This window comes from Podarcis cretensis, assembly GCF_951804945.1.
Source record: "Podarcis cretensis genome assembly, chromosome: 11".
In the NCBI taxonomy this organism is placed as follows: domain Eukaryota; kingdom Metazoa; phylum Chordata; class Lepidosauria; order Squamata; family Lacertidae; genus Podarcis; species Podarcis cretensis.
In genome coordinates, this window is record NC_137180.1 from 14,664,012 (window position 1) to 14,685,015 (window position 21,004).

The 21,004-nt window shown below is 45.4% G+C and overlaps 1 protein-coding gene across 5 annotated transcripts in view; it reads right to left on the reverse strand.

The window, feature by feature from the left end:
- Window positions 1–12,359: 12,359 nt before the first annotated feature.
- Window positions 12,360–21,004, reverse strand: part of CDC42SE2 (CDC42 small effector 2) — a 100,001-nt gene continuing 91,356 nt past the window's right edge. For all 5 annotated transcript variants that reach the window (XM_079995900.1, XM_079995898.1, XM_079995897.1 and 2 more), the window contains exons 4-5: window positions 16,009–16,125; window positions 12,360–14,751 (exon numbers count right to left, since the gene is read on the reverse strand). In XM_079995900.1, coding sequence (XP_079852026.1) covers window positions 16,027–16,125 — 99 coding nt within the window. In that variant the 3' untranslated portion in view covers window positions 12,360–14,751; window positions 16,009–16,026. The remainder of the gene's footprint in view (window positions 14,752–16,008; window positions 16,126–21,004) is intronic.

Sequence of the window (21,004 nt, forward strand, 5' to 3'; positions counted from 1 at the left end):
ATGACCCAGAAGCTGTCTGCGGACAAACGCTGGCTCCCTTGGCCTACAGAGCGAGATGAGTGCACAACCTCAGAATTGTCCGTGACTGGACCTAATGGTCAGGGGTACCTTTGCCTTTGCCTTTAGTCAAAGGAAAAGTTCAGAATTAACACCAGCCATTGTTCCTTTGATAACTTCCCCAACATAAGAACCTCCCCCAGTTTGTGCAACCATTGTTTCTATAGTTTTAGGTCCCCTGGGCCATATTTGCAAAAGCACTGCTTTTTTTTCTTTAAAATTGTTTAGTGGTACTCTCATTTTGACTAAAGAAAATCACCATTTTATAGTTCAAATCAGGAAAAAGAAATGCAGTAAATGCACAAAAGTACAAAGATTCACAAAATGTTTAGAGGTGTGCGTCCCACTGCGTCCCCCCAGAAAAAAGCACTGTGCAAAAGTAACTGAAAAAAATCTGAGTCTTCTTAATATTACAACTCGAACACTGTGACACACAGCTATGCATAATTTTTGAAAAAAAGACCACCTGGGTTGAGCTAAATTGAGAAAATGGGATAGTTTGAAATTACATGGGGAGATGGGGAGTTCTGTAACAAAGTGTGGGTGTAGACTGGTGTATATATATATATTCAATGGCAATTTCTTTGCCTGGATTTCTCAGCAGTTTTAAATCTACCACAGCAGAGCAACTCAAAGTACCTCCTTCAGGCTGCCCAGACAAACTAGGTTTTCTCTCTCCAGTGATACCTGATAGAGGTTGTCAGAAGTAGGCCAAGATTCACGAAAAGTAGGGCAGAATTTTGCAAGAACCACAGACGCTCACTGTGAACTCAGCCGAGCAGACGATGCTCAAATCGTTACAGCGGAAGTGACAGAACTGTTTTTCAGCTTCTCATGGGACGCCTTTTATCAGAGCACTTGAATGTTGAGCTGGACAGACAGACAGATGGCTGTCACTCCACCGGCATGCCCATGTTCAGGGCCAGATTTAGGTTTGATGAGGCCCTAAGCTACTGGAGGTCATGGGGCCCTTTATATGTCCAGCTGTCCTTTGTCAACAACAAATTGTCACTTTTTTGTGTTGAATATATGCTATATGGTAACTTATGGACCTAATAGGTATCTAACCAGTGATATTTTAGGAAGCAGGTTAGCAGGCGGGGCCCATTACTTATATCATAGGAGCCTACACAACACAAAACACTGTTGCTGTTTGTAGGTTTTATTTTAATTGTTTTTTATCTCCCCCCCCCTTTAATTTTTTGGGGGCCTCCAAGAGAGTGGGGCCCTGAGCTATAGCTTGTTTAACTTATACATATATCCAACACTGCTCATGTTAATGTGAGGCATCTAATCATAGCCTGCATTTTTAATCAAGGCTTATATTTTGATCAAGGTTGTATCTTAAAAATTAGCTTAAATTCACAAATGTTTCGAGGCAGGAAACCAGCAGGCAGCTGGCAAGCTCTTCGGCAGAGGGGCCCTCTGGTTTATTGCGGTCATAAAAGGCTGAGGGCGAGGTCGCTGACCTTGCATGTTGCAGAATACAATCAAGCTGCAATTAAGTTGGTAAATAGTAAGAATTATTGTGCCTCCCGTTAGAGACTTGAGCCACATTTTCCTAAGGTTAAAAGGGCAAGAGCTAATGGAAATAGGGAAAGGGGGGCTTCTCTCTGAAGAAAGTGTTTTTAAGTTTTTTCTTACTTTGAAAACGTCTTTGCTTATAAAAAACTATATATGTTATGTATTAAATATATTGGCTTAAATGTAATTATGCAAAGGATTTAGAAAGTAAGAAATGTTGGATTCTTATTTCATATAGTTGTAAGAGACCACAGGGGCCATCAGCCCAGCCCCCTGTCAGGCAGGAAAACACCATCAGAGCACTCCTGACATGTGGTTGTCGGGCCTTTCTTTAAAGGAACCTCCAAAGAAGGAGATCTTTCATTGATGATGCGTGAGAATGTGAACACAAAGATCTCTGACATCTGTTTAAAATAAAATTAGCCACCATCTGTTTTAGCCATCTGCTCTATTTTAGAATTAAGGGGGCAAAGGTGATCTGGTAATTAAGGTGCCTTGTAGAGGTGAATGGCTACTTGTTTGCCAATTATAAATATAGCTTTTTGTTTCCCATAAAAGACAATAGGAAATGGGTGTATCTTTTGTGATTGGTTCTAGCAAACAGCCAATAGGAATTTCAACCAGGCTGATTGGACAGAGGCAGCCAAAGGAGGAGCAAGGGGGCTGGGTTAAGGAAATATAAGTGCTGGCCATAATGGCAGGAGACCAGGCCAGAGCTTGGTAACCATATACCACTGTGCCTCTCATTTATTTGTCTGACAAATAAATTATTATTTTAATTTCTCTATTGCTGCGTTGAATATTTCATTCCAGCTAAGAGTTAACCACAAGCAGGGTGCTACAAATGCATGCACTCTTCATTCCAAATGATCATTCCAATTGCTAGACAACACAGAAAAACTTCATTGATTTCATGCATCACTTCTGGTTACTGAACATCATTCCATGTGGTGTGATTATTGCTCATATAACCTGGAAGCTTTCTCAACCTGTCTCTCTCTGTGTGTTTTAAATCAGATATAAAGTAACTTCTCTTATGTGGAGGCTGAACTCCTATATTCACCTACCTGGGAATAAACCCCCTTGAACACAATGGAATTTACTTCTGCAGTTGGTGTGGGGTCAGTTTTGCTGTAACATTTATAATCCGTGGGGAGTGGTTGGGTGGAGTTCCTGGCAGTTCTTCCTCCAGGGAATAGCAACACTAGAATTCAAAATCCTTTTTGTTTATACAGCATTTCATTATTAGATTTGACGGAACATGGAAGCCTTGCAGAAGAATGGCACAGAAGCTTCATGCTGATTGTTGACGACAGGAGTATATGGCAAGAATTATTCCTCAATATACCTTGGTAAGTTTTGCTTTGAGGAACGCGGGTGGCGCTGTGGGTAAAACCTCAGTGCCTAGGACTTGCCGATCATATGGTCGGCAGTTCGAATCCCCGTGGCAGGGTGAGCTCCCGTCTTTCGGTCCCAGCTCCTGCCCACCTAGCAGTCCAAAAGCACCCCTAAGTGCAAGTAGATAAATAGGTACCGCTTTATAGCGGGAAGGTAAACGGCGTTTCCGTGTGCTGTGCTGGTGCTGGCTCGCCAGAGCAGCTTCATCACGCTGGCCACGTGACCCGGAAGTGTCTCCGGACAGCGCTGGCTCCCGGCCTCTTAAGTGAGATGAGCACGCAACCCTAGAGTCGGTCACGACTGGCCCGTACGGGCAGGGGTACCTTTACCTTTACCTTTAAGTTTTGCTTTAAATTCCAGCTGAGAAGGAAGAGTAGCATCATTAGAATAACATAACATGCTACTTTAGAATAAAAATCCACAAGTAAGTGCAAGTTATACAAAAAATTGGCCAGTGAATGCCAAGAGAAAAATAATGGTCATGCATCGTGATAATTTTACCCTAGCAACTAAAATACTGAGAATCACAGCTTGTTTACTATTTATATTTGTATGAGGTGATGATGGCAATTTTCAACCTGGGAGTTTCAGAGATGGCAGGCACTGGTGTGAACTGCTGTACTATTGCAGAGAATGGCTGTTCCTTCATATCCTTGCCCTCCGTGAATTCCTGTACAGTGGTACCTCTGGTTACGTACTTAATTCATTCCGTAGGTCCGTTCTTAACCTGAAACTGTTCTTAACCTGAAGCACCACTTTAGCTAATGCAGGAGCACGATTTCTGTTCTCATCCTGAAGCAAAGTTCTTAACCTGAAGCACTATTTCTGGGTTAGCAGAGTCTGTACCTGAAGCGTATGTAACCTGAAGCGTATGTAACCCGAGGTACCACTGTAATCCTCGTTTGAAGCCATCCCAGTTGGTGGCCCGCACATAGGATTGTCTGATCAGCTAGAGCTCTTCTTATTCTTTCTTGCAGAAATCCCCAAATGCCTGCTATGAACTTCAGGTCTTGCGATGTGTATCTGATTGGTTGTCAGGCATGTCAGCCACTGTCAGACTCGAAACGCCAGCCTTCTCAGCGTTGAACTGAAGCCCTGCTCTGCTGAGAACAAGAGTTGCAGGTTCCCTGGAGGCCCAAACAGCTTTGCCACCACCTGCTTGTCTCGCTCCATCTCTCCTTACTGTGCTTGATTGCTATCCCCTATAGAAAAAGAGGTGAAGGAAATTCTGAAGGAAATCAGCCCTGGGTGCTCACTGGAAGGACAGATTGTGAAGCTGAGGCTCCAGTACTTTGGCCACCTCATGAGAAGAGAAGACTCCCTGGAGAAGACCCTGATGTTGGGAAAGATGGAGGGCACAAGGAGAAGGGGGCGACAGAGGACGAGATGGTTGGATAGTGTTTTCGAGGTTACCAGCATGAGTCTGACCAAGCTGCGGGGGGCAGTGGAGGACAGGAGTGCCTGGCATTCTCTAGTCCATGGGGTCACGAAGAGTCGGACACGACTAAACAACTAAACAACAACAAATAGAAAAAGATCTCCCTTTTTGCTTTAGTCGATGTTGGGCTGAAATAGATGCTGCGTCAGAAACGGGCAACGTGTTGTCATGTATAAGTTCCCTTCCTATGAAAAGCAGACCCATCTGCATGTAAAATTAGCATGTTTCCCATTGGTGGGTGGGTGTGATAAGAAGCCATTATTTATTTAGCTTTAAAGGGGGAACTCTTGTTTGTGCTTTCATTTAATCTCTTCCACCAGGAAAGCGCTCTGTGGACAAATGTCAGCTCCCTCGGCCTGAAAGTGGAGTGGAGTCCAGCACCAGTCGCATTTGACTGGACTTAACCATCCAGGGGTCCTTTAACTATTATTTCCAGGGATGCAGGTGGTGCTGTGATCTAAACCACTGAGCCTCTTGGGCTCGCCAATCAGAAGGTCGGCAGTTTGAATCCCCGCAAAAGGGTGAGCTCCTGTTGCTCTGTCCCAGCTCCTGCCAACCTAGTAGTTCGGAAGCACGCCAGTGGGTTTGAGCCCCACTTTTGGCAAAAGATTCCTGCATTGTAAGGGGTTGGGCTAGATGACCTTCATGGTCCCTCCCAAACTCGATTCCCTGATTCTCTGATTCCATGAAGCCAATATCCCACTTCCCATGGGGCTCCATCTATTCATGAATACCCACCTTTCACACATCACATTCGTGCACATGCAAACACCATTCTGCCTCAACCACATTTGTACTCACACAAACATATACCAGCCGACATCCAAAAACATGACATCCATTCACGTTTGTGCCCTGGTTTCAGTCCACAAATATCCACTGGCTTCTGTTGACTGTCTTCCAAAGGTGAACTTCCATCAGCCGACATCCAGAAACATCAGTCTGCTTTACCCTTGTACCCTCCACCAACTTCCGAATTCAAAAGCCACTGGCTTCCATCCACCAACATCTGCCAGCTTCTCTCAGGTCCATCATGAGACGTCCACCAGCTTCCAACCACAGATACCAGCAGCCCTCAAGCAAGCAAACTTGCCTTATTATTGCTCCCTAGCATCCCACTGCCAGAAGATTGCTTCCTTCCATTCACCACTTTTGCCTCCTCCAAGTGGAAGAAACCTGGGCAGAGCTGAATGTCACATCCACTGCCAGGTGTGTCCCGCTGGAAATAGAAAAGGGCTTTCCCCTTGGCCTGCCTTTATGTCCATTCAGTTGCCAAGTGCTTTTGTGACATCACAAGAAACCCACCGCCAATGGCAACAGCTGGGGAGACATCATCTTCATTGCTTTGAGCTTCACAATGGCAAGATGATCTATCAGTGATTTTGTGCTTGTTTATTCGGGACATGGGTGGTGCTGTGGTCTAAACCACTGAGCCTCTTGGCCTTCTTGATCAGAAGGTTGGTGGTTTGAATCCCTGTGATGGGGTGAGCTCCCGTTGCATTGTCCCAGCTCCTGCCAACCTAGCAGTTCGAAAGCACACCAGTGCAAGTAGATAAATAGGTACCGCTGTGGCGGGAAAGTAAATGGCATTTCCGTGTGCTCTGGTTTCCGTCAGGGTGTTCTATTGCTCCAGAAGTGGTTTAGTCCTGCTGGCCACATGACTCAGAAAGCTGTCTGTGGACCAACGGCGGCTCCCTCGGCCTGAAAACAGAGATGAGTGCCAGACCCCATAGTCGTTTTTGACTGGACCTAACCATCCAGGGTCCTTTACCTTTTACCAAAGCACAAAGAGCAGGAGAAGGAGAAGAAGCTTGGCAAGAATGTCTATTTGTGGCATCCCTGGTTCAAATAATCTGAAGGAGGTGAGCTGAGAAAGGCCTTTGCTGAAGACAGTGTGATGCCGCTATCAGTCTAAGTACTGTAGAGAGTATTGATCTAAGGCATTGCTTTTTAATGACAGTGTAGAAACCACTCCCAGCTGTTCCAAACTAGACTCTGACCTGACCCAACAATGCTGCAAAACAGGCTATGGGTTTATGTTTTTTATTCCTTGCATTTATATTCAATCTTTCTTCCAAGGAGCTCAAGATGACATACAGAGTTCTCCTCCCCATTTTATCCTCAGAACAACCTTGTGAGATAGGTTAGGCAAAGAGTGAGGAGCTGGCCCAAGACCACCCATTGAACTTTATGGTTGAATGAAGATTTGAATTGTCATTTCCCAGGTCCAGCACTCTAACCTCTACAGAAAACTGGATTTGCGCCTGCCAAGTCCTTTGGAAGGAAGAACACAATTCACTGATAAGTATTTTGTATCTAGGTTTGTGATGACATGGCAGCAAAAACTGAGCTTTCGTGAATATATATATATACCGTATATATGTATATATATATATGTATCTATATTCTGTTTTACAATTTAGAATATTCATTTAAACAACCTTAAAATATCAGTGACTTCCCTTCCTCTCCTTCCATGGTTCATTTTGCATATCATAAATCCCTGCATATTTTACATAAACTAAACCATTCCGTATTCCATTATTATATCCATCAAAACTTACTTATACTGTTGAATTTATCTTAATGCTGCCAATGTTTTCAAGCATACACAATTTCCCCCCATATATTCAATAAATATTTTCCAATCTTCTTTAAACATATTTCTTCTTGTTCTTTTATTCTATATATTAAGTCTGCAAGCTGCGCATATTCCATCGGTTTAAGTTGCCATTCTTCTTTGGTTGGGATCTCGCTAGTTTTCCATTTTGGGGCTAACAAAACACAGGCCTTGGTAGTGGCATACAAAAATAACCTTTTTTGACACCTGGGAATTTCCATCTGAATTATCCGCAACAAAAAGGACTCTGTGTTTTTTTGGGAAAGTGCTTTTAAACACTTTTTTCAATTCATTATGAATTATTTCCCAATTCTCTTTTACCCTTTTACAGGTCCACCACATATGAAAGAAACTTCCCTCAACCTCATTGCAGCTCCAGCACGTATCCAGTTTAATCTTATGCATTTTAGCAGGCCTACTCAGAATTAAATACTATCTGTAAACTGAGCTTTCGCTTTTCCAGCAGAGCAAGTTTCACAACTTGGCTGTTAATGTTTAACAAGTTTAAGTTCTTGGAGCCCATTCTTGTTTGAATTAGGAATGCTCACCTCCCAAGTTTGACACTTGTGCAAGGTACAATAGAAGACAAATGTTTGAATGTCAGCAGATGATGAGACAAGAGATTGAAACTGTCAGGTTAAGTCTGGAGACTTTTCAAACAAACAAAAAAATGGGAGTGTCAGGGGCTCAGGAGCAGAGGCACAGGGAAGAGAGGAGATGGAGAGCGAAGGGGAAGAATCCGAGGGGAGCGTAGGAGAAGAGGACAGTGGACCGAGGGATTCCATGAGCCTCTCCAGCGAATCGGAAGATTCACAGAAGGGGGCGCCAGTGGCCAGGGGTAGGGGGTTCCCAAGGGGAACGCCCCAGGAGCAAGGGGGCAGCAGGGACTCCCAGAGCAGTAGTTGGAAATCAGGACCAGCTTCCCCACCAGAGCAGAGTGGGGGGGAAGAGTCCCAAGGATCGGGGCCAGTGCATTCCCCACCAGGGAGAGAAGATAAGGCAGGGCTGACCACACCTCCATCGGAGAGTCAGACAACGGAGGGGAGGTCAGATCCGGCCAGTATCCCGGAAGAGGGAAGCAGTGACAGAAGTAGTGTAACGGTCAGGAGGAAGGTCACTGGGTTGGCGCGAGAGGCAAGTTCAAATGTACAGGAGTGCGGGACAGCAGAGAATGAGGATTGGGAACCGGGTCCTAAAGCCCGCCGGAGGGAGGGGGAGGAGCTAAGCGACTCAGCGTCGGAAGAGTCCAGAAAGGGCAATGCCCCAGCGGGCAGGAGGACCCAGAGGAGGAGAGAGCAGCGTAAAAGGTGGAGCAGGGCTAGGATCTTAAACTGGTGTCATAGGGGAGGAGACTCAGACGGGACTTCGCCGGTCTAGGGTTTAAGACGTAGAGCTGCGCGCTGCGGCTTTGAAATGGAAACTGAACCTCAATAAAGACTTTTGTACATAACGACAGCCTCACGTTGGTCCTCTGTGAGCTGGGACCTAGGGGCAGCTCTGACAGGGAGGAAAGGGGGAGAGGAAAAAAATTCCAGAAGCTTACAGAGATAGAGATGAATTACACATTCCATTACATAAGTCAGGTCCTCCATCATGGAGGGCACATGTTGCAGTGAGATCACAAGAAACTGCCTCCCTGTTGTGAGGCGGGACCATTTGGATGGCCACAATACCTCATTGGTTGCCCCTCTGTTGGCTATTGGCTGCTGAGGGGCTACTTAAGCTGCTGCACGTCGTTGGAGAGTTTCACTTTCTTACAACATGCAGCGGATCACCCGCCCTCCTCTCCCTATATTTAGGGTTGTTCTTATGGCCTTGAAGGCTGATTGCCGAAGAATTGATGCTTTCAAATTATGGTGCTGGAGGAGACTCTTGAGAGTCCCATGGACTGCAAGAAGATCAAACCTATCCATTCTGAAGGAAATCAGCCCAGAGTGCTCACTGGAAGACAGATCCTGAAGTTGAGGCTCCAATACTTTGGCCACCTCATGAGAAGAGAAGACTCCCTGGAAAACCCTGATGTTGGGAAAGATGGAGGGCACAAGGAGAAGGGGACGACAGAGGATAAGATGGTTGGACAGTGTTCTCGAAGCTACCAGCATGAGTTTGACCAAACTGCGGGAGGCAGTGGAAGACAGGAGTGCCTGGCGTGCTCTGGTCCATGGGGTCACGAAGAGTCGGACACGACTAAATGACTAAACAACAACAATGCCTGTCTAGGGGTCTCTATTTTGGAGCAGGGGCCCAGTAGGAATTTTGCCATTTGACTGATTGGCTGCTGCCACTTGGTTTTTGCCTACCGTGTAGCAAATCATCACAACTTTGTAAGGTTGGTGGTTAAGCATTTGGTTCAATGTTTTGAGGAGGGGACGTGGTTTGCTGTGCCGGCCCCTCCACTGCTGCTGTTAGGGAATTCCGTTAGAGGAATCTAGCGGCTTGCCTTGCTTTTGTCCGAACCCTGTCCAGGGGCTAGGGCCACGCCAGAGCCCCTGGGAGCATCTCGGGTGAGCTGTGAGATGGAAGGAGTTCTCGCTCCCCCAGGATGCCTTCCCTTACTGACATATGGTGGTGCCCCGTGTCAGTCCTGTTCCTGCCACCGTGCAGGTTCAGATAGTCTGGAACCAATGCCTAAGCAACCACTCACATGCTGCAATCAATAAAGTTGTGCCCAAAATTTAATGCCAAAAACCTTAAACTAAAATCTGTGTCTATTGTGTCTTCATTTGGGGTTGGTTTTGAGGGTCTTCACACGCAACTAGGCCGAGAATATGTGTTACGCAGTGTTAAATATATCAACAAGATCCTGACATGGAATTATCAACGAGTATTCCAAATTAAATATTAATTTAAAAACTACTTGTGTTTTGGTTCTTTTTTTGGTTTATTTTAAAACTTTTTATTTATTCTAGCTGCTTAGCTGAGACATATCAAATAGAAGAGAGAAATAATAAAGACCATATAAATAATGAGTTAAGCATTAAACCAGGGATGCTGGTAAGGAGGTTGCTTGTAATGGGGAAGTTCTTCTGGGGTTGGTGTCCCCAAGCTTTGAAGAATTATTGGAAAAAGCCAAGGAAGATGCAGCATCTTCTGCAACATTTTGAGGACCAAAATTTATTTATGTATTATTTATTAGATTTATATCCCACCCATCTTCCCAACGGAGTCCATTTCTCTGAATACATGCTAATTTATTGGTAACCCTTGGGTTGATCTGACAGCTCTGGAGAGGTTCTATTCTTACTCCCCTCGCTCAATTTTCCGTCCAGTCCCCCAATAATTTTTATTATAATACAATTTCTCATCCCAATCATTCAGATGCCAAATTGTATAATTTAGATGGCCTCCCGTGTGCTAGAATTGATGATTTGATGGTTTACTTTGTTTCTGCGTTCCAAAATCTTATTCAACTCAATTACATTCCAGCCAAAATAACAATCCCTTATACGACAACTGCAATATTGACGACATCCATTCGTCTTGACACATTAAATGATTTATAAAGCTATAGGTGAGGCATTCAAACTATTTTCTATTTCCTCCTGGGTGTGGCAATTATTCTGTCCGTGTTGTATCTTCCTGTCCTTGTAAAATGTTACGTCTTTTCCCAGCCATTGCTGCTTTCCATCATGCCTTGGGCAGAGCTAATATCCCATTGTGGTTTCAGAAGTTCTCCATTGCTCCGCCCCGTTCATTGCTTTACAATTTCAACAGCAGCTGCAAGCACCACCCAGTTTTCCATCCCTCCACCTCCAACACTCAGTCAACATCCCATGGCCACTGAGTATACTCTGTCTGCATTGGGTTGTTTTGGGGGGCTGCTTCCCTCCTTAGATTTACCTTCCCCGAGCCTGTAGATACCTCACTCTTGGGCAGGTGTGGAGCCATTTGGACTACATAAGCAATGACACTCAGAGACTAACATAAATATATGGAACTACTCACATGCTCCCATTGGTGTATGATTCATCCATGCCGTCCTTTAGGTGTGGGTTCCCCATCCCTATAGTGACCTAAACAGCCTCGGCACAGTAGACCTGAAGGAGCTTCTCCACCCCCATCATTCAGCCCGGACACTGAGGTCCAGCTCCGAGGGCCTTCTGGCGGTTCCCTCAATGCGAGAAGTGAGGTTACAGGGAACCAGGCAGAGGGCCTTCTCAGTAGTGGTGCCCGCCCTGTGGAATGCCCTCCCATCAGATATCAAGGAAATAAACAACTATCTGACTTTTAGAAGACATCTGAAGTAGTGATGTTAAATTCTCGAGATATTAGGGTGTTATAAGTCCAAATCAGCCCTTTGAATGGCACCCACATACAAACTGGAAGCCAATGGCTATCTTTCAATACCCGTGAAACAGAATCAACATGGTGGGTAGCAGTTAATAATCCGTCCACAAGATTATTTGTGAACCACCTGTTGCAATTCCTTGGTCATTGATCTAAAGGTAAAGGTAAAAGTACCCCTGCCCGTACGGGCCAGTCTTGACAGACTCTGGGGTTGTGCGCCCATCTCACTTAAGAGGCCAGGGGCCAGCGCTGTCTGGAGACACTTCCGGGTCACGTGGCCAGCGTGACATCGCTGCTCTGGCCAGAGCCAGAGCCAGAGCCAGAGCCACACACGGAAACGCCGTTTACCTTCCCGCTGGTAAGCGGTCCCTATTTATCTACTTGCACCCGGAGGTGCTTTCGAACTGCTAGGTTGGCAGGCGCTGGGACCGAGCAGCAGGAGCGCACCCCGCCGCAGGGATTTGAACCGCCGACCTTTCGATCGGCAAGCCCTAGGCGCTGAGGCTTTAACCCACAGCGCCACCTGCGTCCCGGTCATTGATCTAGGCAGTCTCAAATATGATGCATTGCTGTGGGGCCTTCTCGGTGGTGGCGCCTGCCCTGTGGAACGCCCTCCCATTAGATGTCAAGGAAATAAGCAACTATCTGACTTTTAGAAGACATCTGAAGGCAGCCCTGTTTAGGGAAGTTTTAAATGTTTGATGTTGCTCCTTTTTTATTATTGTTATTGGTGTTCTGTTGCGAGCCGCCCAGACACCCAGCCAGATGGGCAGGGTGAATATATAATTATTTCTACAGAATCTGATTTGAGAAAAGTGGGCGAAATCTTCCATAGCAATGCTCCAGGCTTCAATATTTTGTTAAATAGTGATCTAAAAGAGAATCTACAAAGCTGCTTTCATATGGTCCCCACCTTTACCTTCCAGTATAGCACTAAAACTGAAAAGGTGAAACTGTGTTTTGAAGGCCTGCAGGCTCTGATCCCTCCAAACCAGTAGGTAGTGGTTATGATAAAGAATTAGGTAAACCAGCAGCTGAAAGAAAACATTTATTGAATCAAAAGTCAATATTCTCCTTTTAATATCTACAAGACAACATTGAACTTACATTATTTAAGAATGAACATAATGTACAAAAAAAAAGTATGTTTGTTATAAAAATATGTCTCTCTTTTCTGGCGACTGAGCTGAAGATTATTACTTTTCCCCCCAGACAAAACAAATGCTCCAAAATTTTTATTTTCCGTCAGCAAGGACAAAAGTGAAAATAATTCTGAAATCCTATATTTTGAAGAGCATTTTTGAGAATGTACACAATTGAACTAAGATAACTATAATTAAGTTGCCATTTATTTGACCCAAACAGCCACAGAGAGGTGCAACCTCAGAAATCAGCACTTCCAGTCAGTGAAGATGATTTGATGGGACATCTAAATTGGATCTTTGCCCCACAAAATCGTATTACGGTCCTATAGCCTTGCTGTCCTCAGAAAGTCTATGCGATTGATGCAACAGGAACATCTTCTGGACTTAGCTCATTGAAATGAATGTGGAGCAGTATCTTGCACAGATGTGCTCAGCCACTGCTTCTACTCATTTCAGAGATGTTTAGACATATGACTTCCTTGTTAGATTGGGCCTTCAACAGTGGTCTTGGATCCTTATCCAATTGATGTTGGTTTATTAGATTTGGAAAAATATTAATACTTTCAGTAGTACCAGGAAAAAAAATTAAAACTGTTTTTTGATTACCTTTCATTCTAGTGTCTTCCCATTACAAATTATCAATGGGAGCAGAGAGAAATATTTCGGCATTAACTACAAAGCAATGCTAGTTTCATGACGTTTCTGCATGAACCATGTGGAAATGAATGGATTTTATGCAGCAAATTCTCTTTTCTTGCTCTCTCTCTCTCTTTTGTGTTGTGTCTATCTGTGCTTGTCACTTTCAAGAACTTTCCCAATTAGGCTCAGTAATGCCACTTGCCAGTTAAGATGTTAAAAATGTATGAGGAGCATTCTAAATGTGGTTTTTAAAAAATATTTTGCTAGTGTTTAATCAACTGACTTCAGCTTCTTATGACCAAGGGGGCATGAGGGTAGGGAAGATGAAAAAAAGAAAAGAAAAGAAAAGAGGACCACTTACAGAAATATTTCAAGAACAGTGCAATATTAAAAAACACAATTTTCACACTTTGTGAAAGAGGAACATGCTTTGGAACCTGAGCAAAAGGCTTCTTGACCAATATAGCAAAAAGCCACCCTGTATGTTGTTTTCGCTGGCACCAGTTTCTGCCAGGTTACTATGTTGCTTTCAGCAACTTACATGGCCCCTAAATATTTAGTACGCAGAAACTGCCAACTACTTAGAGAGGTCAACTAAATTCCAGCTATAATATTGCAGGCAGTTCAACATGCTGCTACTGGCAATGCCGGAATGGCCTAAAATTAAGCTTTTTTTAAAAAAAAAAAGTTGGGGGAGAGAGAAAAGAAAAAAGCAGCCAACATAACAATGCCTCTTTAACCAGACAAAAGCGCAACCACAACATTTAGTATGTACGTTACTACACCGGGTTACAATCTTGAGGTCAGCTCTTTCAAATAAATATACTGAACATTTACAACAAGATGCCTTATGTATGCAAGCTCTCTTTATTATTTCAAGATCAGCTGGATCAAAACCTAAGACGATGTATTTCCAAAGCAGCTAAAAGATACAAGACCTTTTCCCCCAGAGAGATTAGCATGATCTGGTGCCATTGCAAAACTTTTTAATCAGCAATAATATCATCCATCTGAAAGAACAAGCATTAAAAAAAAATGTTTTTGGCACCCAACAGGCCACCATACCAAGCAAATTCACAAAGCATGCGCTCATATACTCTGCTGATTTCTGACTGTGTGAAATGATCATTGTGCTTGCAGGTCCCAGACCTTTTCCCTAAAAAATAATAAAATTGTATTAACAATGACAGGTTCAACATATTAATAGGAACTTGCTTGCTTCTAATCACAGAAAAGGAAATAAGGATTAAAAAAAAACAACCAACCGATGAGAATGCCATAAACGAGGCCTTTCAGAGGGAGTACAAATAAAGAGGTCAACCCAACACCAAACTACATGTTTAGATCGCTTAAAAATGTTGTTTTAAAATGCTGAGAATAGACTGAAAATGTCCCCCAAAGAACAACTCAACCAACCAATACATGTCCACAGATGTTTTGGTAGCAGTGAGATGTAAGCTTGCCCCTTGAAAAGCATGACAAGACCAGTCTGATAAATGTCACCCTCACAGCAGAAAAGGAATGTTTCAACGGCGTAATCACAAGGGGTGGGTGATGAACCATCAATTTCTCTCATGAGCACAGGAAGCAGTCACCAAGGCATAGAGGAACACAGGAAAGAAGGTACAGATATTCACAAGGATCTGTGAAAAAAACAGAGCAATGAATGAGTAAGAAGACAAACAAGACATTCTCAGAACGAGGGCAGAAATGTAGCTTGCGGAATTATGTTCACATGAGATGGGGGTATAAATATATTAATAAAAATTAAGGAGATAACAGAAATCACTGGGTTAAAGCTGACCAAAGTTCCAGAGGCAGCATTATTATCAATCTACGATGGGGACGAAGGTTCGCAGGCTATGAAGGACTTGCTCACAAATTTTTTGACAGCCGCACGAATGATGATAGCCAGGAAGTGGAAGGGTCAAGCAGAATATAAAATGGAAGAATGGTATAAAGAGGTGTGGGATATAGCTATTCATGCTAAATTAACATGTGCCATTAAGGTAAGCCGGGGAATATGCAGAGGAAATGATTTTGAGGAGATATGGAGGATGTTTGTAGAATTTGTACTGTTAAAAGGGAAAGGGGTCAAACCATCATTGGAAGAGGTGCTGAAATTTTGAGAGGCTAGATAGTTACAATGGAATGGTTTTGGTGGTGGGGTTTATTTATTCTTATTATTTTGTAAAAAAAAAAAAAGTGTATAAAATGTAAATAAATGTATAAAATAGAAATAAAAGAATGAATAAAAAGTGTGAAAAGAAAGAAATGTAGCTTGCAAGCAGCTACTACTGAACATGGCAGCCATAGGCTGTGTTCTCTCAAACTGTGACACATAGCGCAAATTTCATCTCACGTTGAGACATCATTACAATGTGTGTTTCCTAACCTCCAGCAGCAGCAGGAAACCATGTGTGGGAGCAGGGAACTAAGGAACTTAAGAGATTGTTTGATGAAACCACCTACTGCTATCAGAAATAAAAAAATGCTCGCATGCTCTATTTATGCAATCATGCTTTAACTGTGATGTTCCCCCTTCTCTGCAATTTAATTGTTCTCATTTTGGTACCACTGAGAACTTCAGGGGTCAACAATTCCTACAAAGATGAGCACCAAAGGTCTAAAGCTAATTCCTGGCGGACGAGTGTGCGAAATCAGTCGAACAAAATCTCTTTCTTATAATTGGTACTGGAAGTACTTGATCTTATCGCTCATTGCATAATACCTAACACACATTTGCAGGCACATATTTCTTGCATCAGGCTCCTAGGCTAGCGGCAAATCTAACAAACAAGCTATTTACAGAGAATCGCTTAAAAGGAGCACAGCAGCTTCTTTTCTGTTACTAGCAGAAAAAAGTCAGCAATAGTGCTTGCAAATTCTGTAATACTCACTCAAAGTATGTCCCACGGTTATCCCGCCTTTGTATCTACAAGCTGCATTTGAACATTTGCAGACATTCCTCCTCCGTAGCCTCCTTTGGACTGCATTTGGTTCTGAATTGAACTCACCTAGACATACAGGGAAAGGGTAGGAAAGAAAGGGGTACGATCAGCCATGAACTGGTGGACTTTCAAGTTCAGACACAGAAACCTCCCCCCTAAAATAAATTCACACTTGACTCAAATTTTGGTTTTGGTTTTTGTCAGAAATTAGGCCACAACTTTATTGATTACAGAAAGTGACTGGTTGCATAGGCTCTGGTTCGACTAGCTCCCTGCCATGCAGGTAGCGCTGACCCAGGACACCAGCATAGGTTAGCCAAGGGTGAACACCTGGATAAGCAGAAAGCCGGGAACGGGCTAACTCTGCCACCCAAATGTCTCCTTGGACTCAGGCACGGGCACAACCCCCTCTCAGGGGTTGACCAAACCATCGAGTCCCCGGATTCCTTTAACGGAATACCCTTCACATAGGGATGGCGAGAGCGTTCTCCCATCCCTATCACCTGAACCTGAGCCTATCTGCAACCTTACATGTTGTGACAATTTGCTTCGCGGCAGGCGAAACCCAAATGGCAACAGCCAATCAGCCAAGTGGGGAAAATTCCTGCCGTGCCCCTGTGCAAACGACAGACGACACATGACGGCATAGCAAGGTCAAGCGCAACAAACCCTAAAAGTAGGGAGAGGTGGGCGGGTGTTCCGAATGCATGTGCCGAAAGAGGAAGCTCTGGGTCACGTGCATGGGCATAAATAGGTCCCTCGAACCGCTTGGACTGCGTCCCATTGGCCAGATTATACCCAGCTTTGAGGGACCTACCAATCGGGTGTTGTGGCTGATCAAATGTACCCACCCACAACACAGGGGGTCGGTTGTCCAGGTCTCACCGCAATATGTGCCCTCTTTAAGGGAGGACACGATTTAACACAAGTTCATTCCTAGACGGTAGGTTTTCTGGTATTTTAACACATTTGACATGGATAGCACTTTTACTAGTTGTTTAGTTTCCATAAGGAGAATAACATATCTTTACTAAACCAATGCTGTCCCTAAAGGACCCCTGGACAGTCAAGTCCAGTCAAAGACGACTATGGGGTTGCAGAGCTCATCTCAATTTCAGGCTGAGGGAGCTGGTGTTTGTCCACAGACAGTTTTCCGGGTCAAGTGACCAGCAGGACTAAACCGCTTCTGGCGCAACGGGACACTGTGACGGAAACCAGAGCGCATGGAAATGCCATTTACCTTCCCACCGCAGTGGTACCTGTTTTTCTACTTGCACTGGCATGCTTTCGAACTGCTTGGTTGGCAGGAGCTGGGTCAGAGCGACGGGAGCTCACCCCATCGTGGGGGTTCTCATGCCTAATGCCTGGACATCAGGGCCAGGGGGAAGTGTGTGATCACATGATCACCACTTTGTGTGAGTAACATGAAGGGACCTTTGGTCCCTCGAAGCTGCAGCATGGGATTAGTGTTTTGTACATTGTTTGATGTTGCAGCTGATATACATGTGTGATCTTGAGTTATAAACATAGCTTAGAAATAGAAAATGTTTTTCTTTTTAGGACAGACAAATAGAATTGTGTATATCATAATAAGAGTCCAAATTTTCTTACACAGGATGTATGCATTGTAACAGATGTCTTAAAAATAGATGTCTACATAGCTATGCAAAAAAGATCAATGTTTTCTTCCAACTGATTCATCTCTTACTCTCTTAACAGGAGATTTATTTAAGCGGAATGTTAACATATCAATTCTGTTAGATGAAATAAATTCTTCTAGGACGAAATAGACAGAGACAAAAATGTTTTGAAACGCTTATCCATAATTGTCAGGGAACTGCCATCGGAGCTCAGGGTGGTGGAGAGGCTCTCGGATGCTGGGAGACCCTCGGATGCTGAGGAGGGAACCAGCAGGGGGAGAGCGAGAGTTTCCGCTGAAGAAGGAGGGAAGGAGGAGACAGCGTCGGAGGTGAGGCTCAGAGACGCTTCAAGCGAGACCAGTGGTGAGAGCTGAGGACCTCCCCTTGGAACGCCCACTCTGCGCAGAAAGCTGTCGCGCAGGGAATCAAGGAGGAGACTTTCTGTCAAAGAACTTTTATGTTGGAAGAAATTCAGGAAACGCCCACTGATGGATTCTGCCAGTGATTAAGGCAGCCACGCACTTATGGCTGTCCGGTTAAGGAGAGTTTAAAACTAACTACAAAACTGGGAGCGTTTTAGCGCTTACGCACAAGCAACCCCTTATCCCATTACAGCAATCCGTCAGTCTTTGACGTTGTTTGTGCGAAGGAATGGCATCATGAGCAACCCAACGGGAGTCGGAGGAGCGGAGGGAGCCGGAGGAGGACCAACTCTGGAGGAGAGAAACAGAGATTTGGAACACCAGCTGGCTCAGCTAGCAGCGCGACTCGATGAAAGGCGAGCTCAGGATGCACAGGGGAAACCCACCCCCATTGCAAGGAAGGTACCGGGACTGGTGCATAAATTCGGGGGTGATCCAAAGGACTACCAAGCCTTTAAGACAGAGATGCAGTTTGCACTGAACCTGCAGTATGATGACTTTGCCGACGAGGGGGCGAGAGTAGCCTTTGTGATCGGACACCTGGAAGGGGGGGGGGCTAGAGAATGGGTTAGACCCCTGATGGCATCGGATAATGACGCCTTGAAAGACTTGAGGAAATTTTTTTTAGCTATGGACTTGATGTTTTCCAGCCAGATTGAGGAGGGCATTGTACGCAGGCAGTTGATGGCGTGCAAACGGGAATCAATCAGTCCGAGAATACTGGGCACGATTTGCCATGATCATACACAGACTGGGGTGGGATCTGGCTTCGGACCCGATCCAGATGTTATTCGAAGAAGGCCTAGCCCCTGCAGTGAAAGATGAACTTTCCCGCGCACCCCGCCCGCAGTCGATGGATCAGCTGACCAAGGCAGCACTTGCGATTGGGGCGTGCCAGGAAGCAAGGGCTCTAGAGAAGCGGGAAGGCAGAGGAGAGCGTTGGAATGATTTTCGCATTCCTGAGATGCCAGAACAGTCTTCCCAGCCAGTGGAGCCAATGGAAATTGGAGGCGCGCGCGTGCGTGCGTGGGGCTTCAAATTCAAATGAAGGGCGGAAGAAGGAGGGGAAAGCCGCTAAAAGGTGTTTCCTCTGCCAACAGCCAGGACATTTTGCCAGGGTCTGCCCTCAAAGAAAGGCATGGCAAGGAATGGTGGGGGCTGTTGGGAGTGAGGAGGAGGGGATTAAGGAGCAGGTAAAAGCCAACGCCTGGCTGCCGATGACAGGGCACAGCAGCCAGGCCAAGGACCAGTGAACGTGCCCAAGCCTGAACCCCCCAAGCAGCCATCGCCGTAGGGGTGGTGCTAGAGCTACCCAACGGACATCCACTCACGATAAAAGCTCTGTTAGACTCAGGCAGCTCTTGCAATTTCATGAGCAAGGAATTCGCGTCAGAGCATCAGATACAGACTCTGCCCCTAAGTAGTCCTTTGCAAGTCACCACGATTGATGGGAGGGAACTTCTGGGGGGAGAAGTAACCCAACAGACGGTCCCCATGAGAATGAGGGTGGCCAGGCACACGGAAGTCATTGCCTTTCACGTAGCCACCCTGGCGGGACCACCCATCATATTGGGAATGAGCTGGCTGGCGCTACATGATCCGTTAGTGGGATGGCACCAGCGGACAGTCTCTTTCGGGTCAGTTCACTGCTTGGAACACTGCCATGGGGGGGGGAACCCAGGGATGGCAATGGCCAGTTTGGCAGGGCTGGCGGTGGGGGAAAAAGGAGAGATACCACCGCAATACGCCGACCTGCGTGACGTCTTCAGTGAGAAGGAAGCAGATAGACTACCCCCTCATAGACCCTTTGACTGTCAAATCAACCTACTCCCGGGAGCTCAGCTGCCAGTGGGCAAACTGTACGCCATGTCGGACAGGGAGATGCAGGAGTTAAGGGAATTTATAGACAAGAACCTAAAGAGAGGTTTCATAAGGGAGTCGAGAGCGGTGGGGGGCAGTCCAGTGTTTTTTGTAGACAAAAAAGACACTAATAAGCCCAGGCTGGTAGTGGACTTTCGGGCCGTCAATTTGGTGTCAGAACCAGTAGCCTTCCCCATGCCCAGGGTTGACGACATTTTGACCAGGGTTAGGAAGGGAAAGATTTTTACCAAGCTGGACCTAAGGGGGGCGTAGAACCTGATCAGAATGAGGGAGGGGGATGAATGGAAGACCACCATGTTTACCCCCCTGGGGGCCTTCGAGTACCTCATTATGCCTTTTGGATTACAAGGGGGTTCAGCTTGTTTCCAATCTTTCATGCATCACGTTCTAGGACCCTTGCTGTACAAGAACTGTGTAGCCTTCTTAGATGACGTGCTGATCTACTCAGAGGACGAGGAGCAGCATGTCAGAGACGTCCGGGAAGTGCTAAGCAGGTTACAGGCGAACCAGCTATGGGTCAAACTGGAGAAGTGCTAGTTCCATACAAGAGAGGTGGAATTCCTGGGGTACTGGTTGTCTGACAAGGGATTATCCATGGATCCGGGCAAGCTACAAGCGGTACTGGAATGGAAGACACCTAAGACCAGGAAGGACGTGCAGAGATTCCTGGGGTTTGGAAATTTCTATCGGAAGTTCATCAAAAACTTTGCCCACTTAACTGCACCCATCACCAATTGCCTCAGTAGCAAGAAGAAGTTTGTATGGATGGAAGAGGCGCAGCAATCGTTTGACCGACTAAAGAAGGCGTTCGCTTCGGAAGAACAGCTCTTGCACGTGGATCTGCAGAAACCAATGAGGGTCGGAGACCGATGCATCAGACCGAGCGGTAGGGGCAGTACTGCTACAGCCGGGAAGAGATCCGTCTGACTGGAGACCGTGTGCCTTCTTCTCCCGGAAGTTGAACAAGTCGGAACGGAACTACACAGTGTACGACAGGGAGCT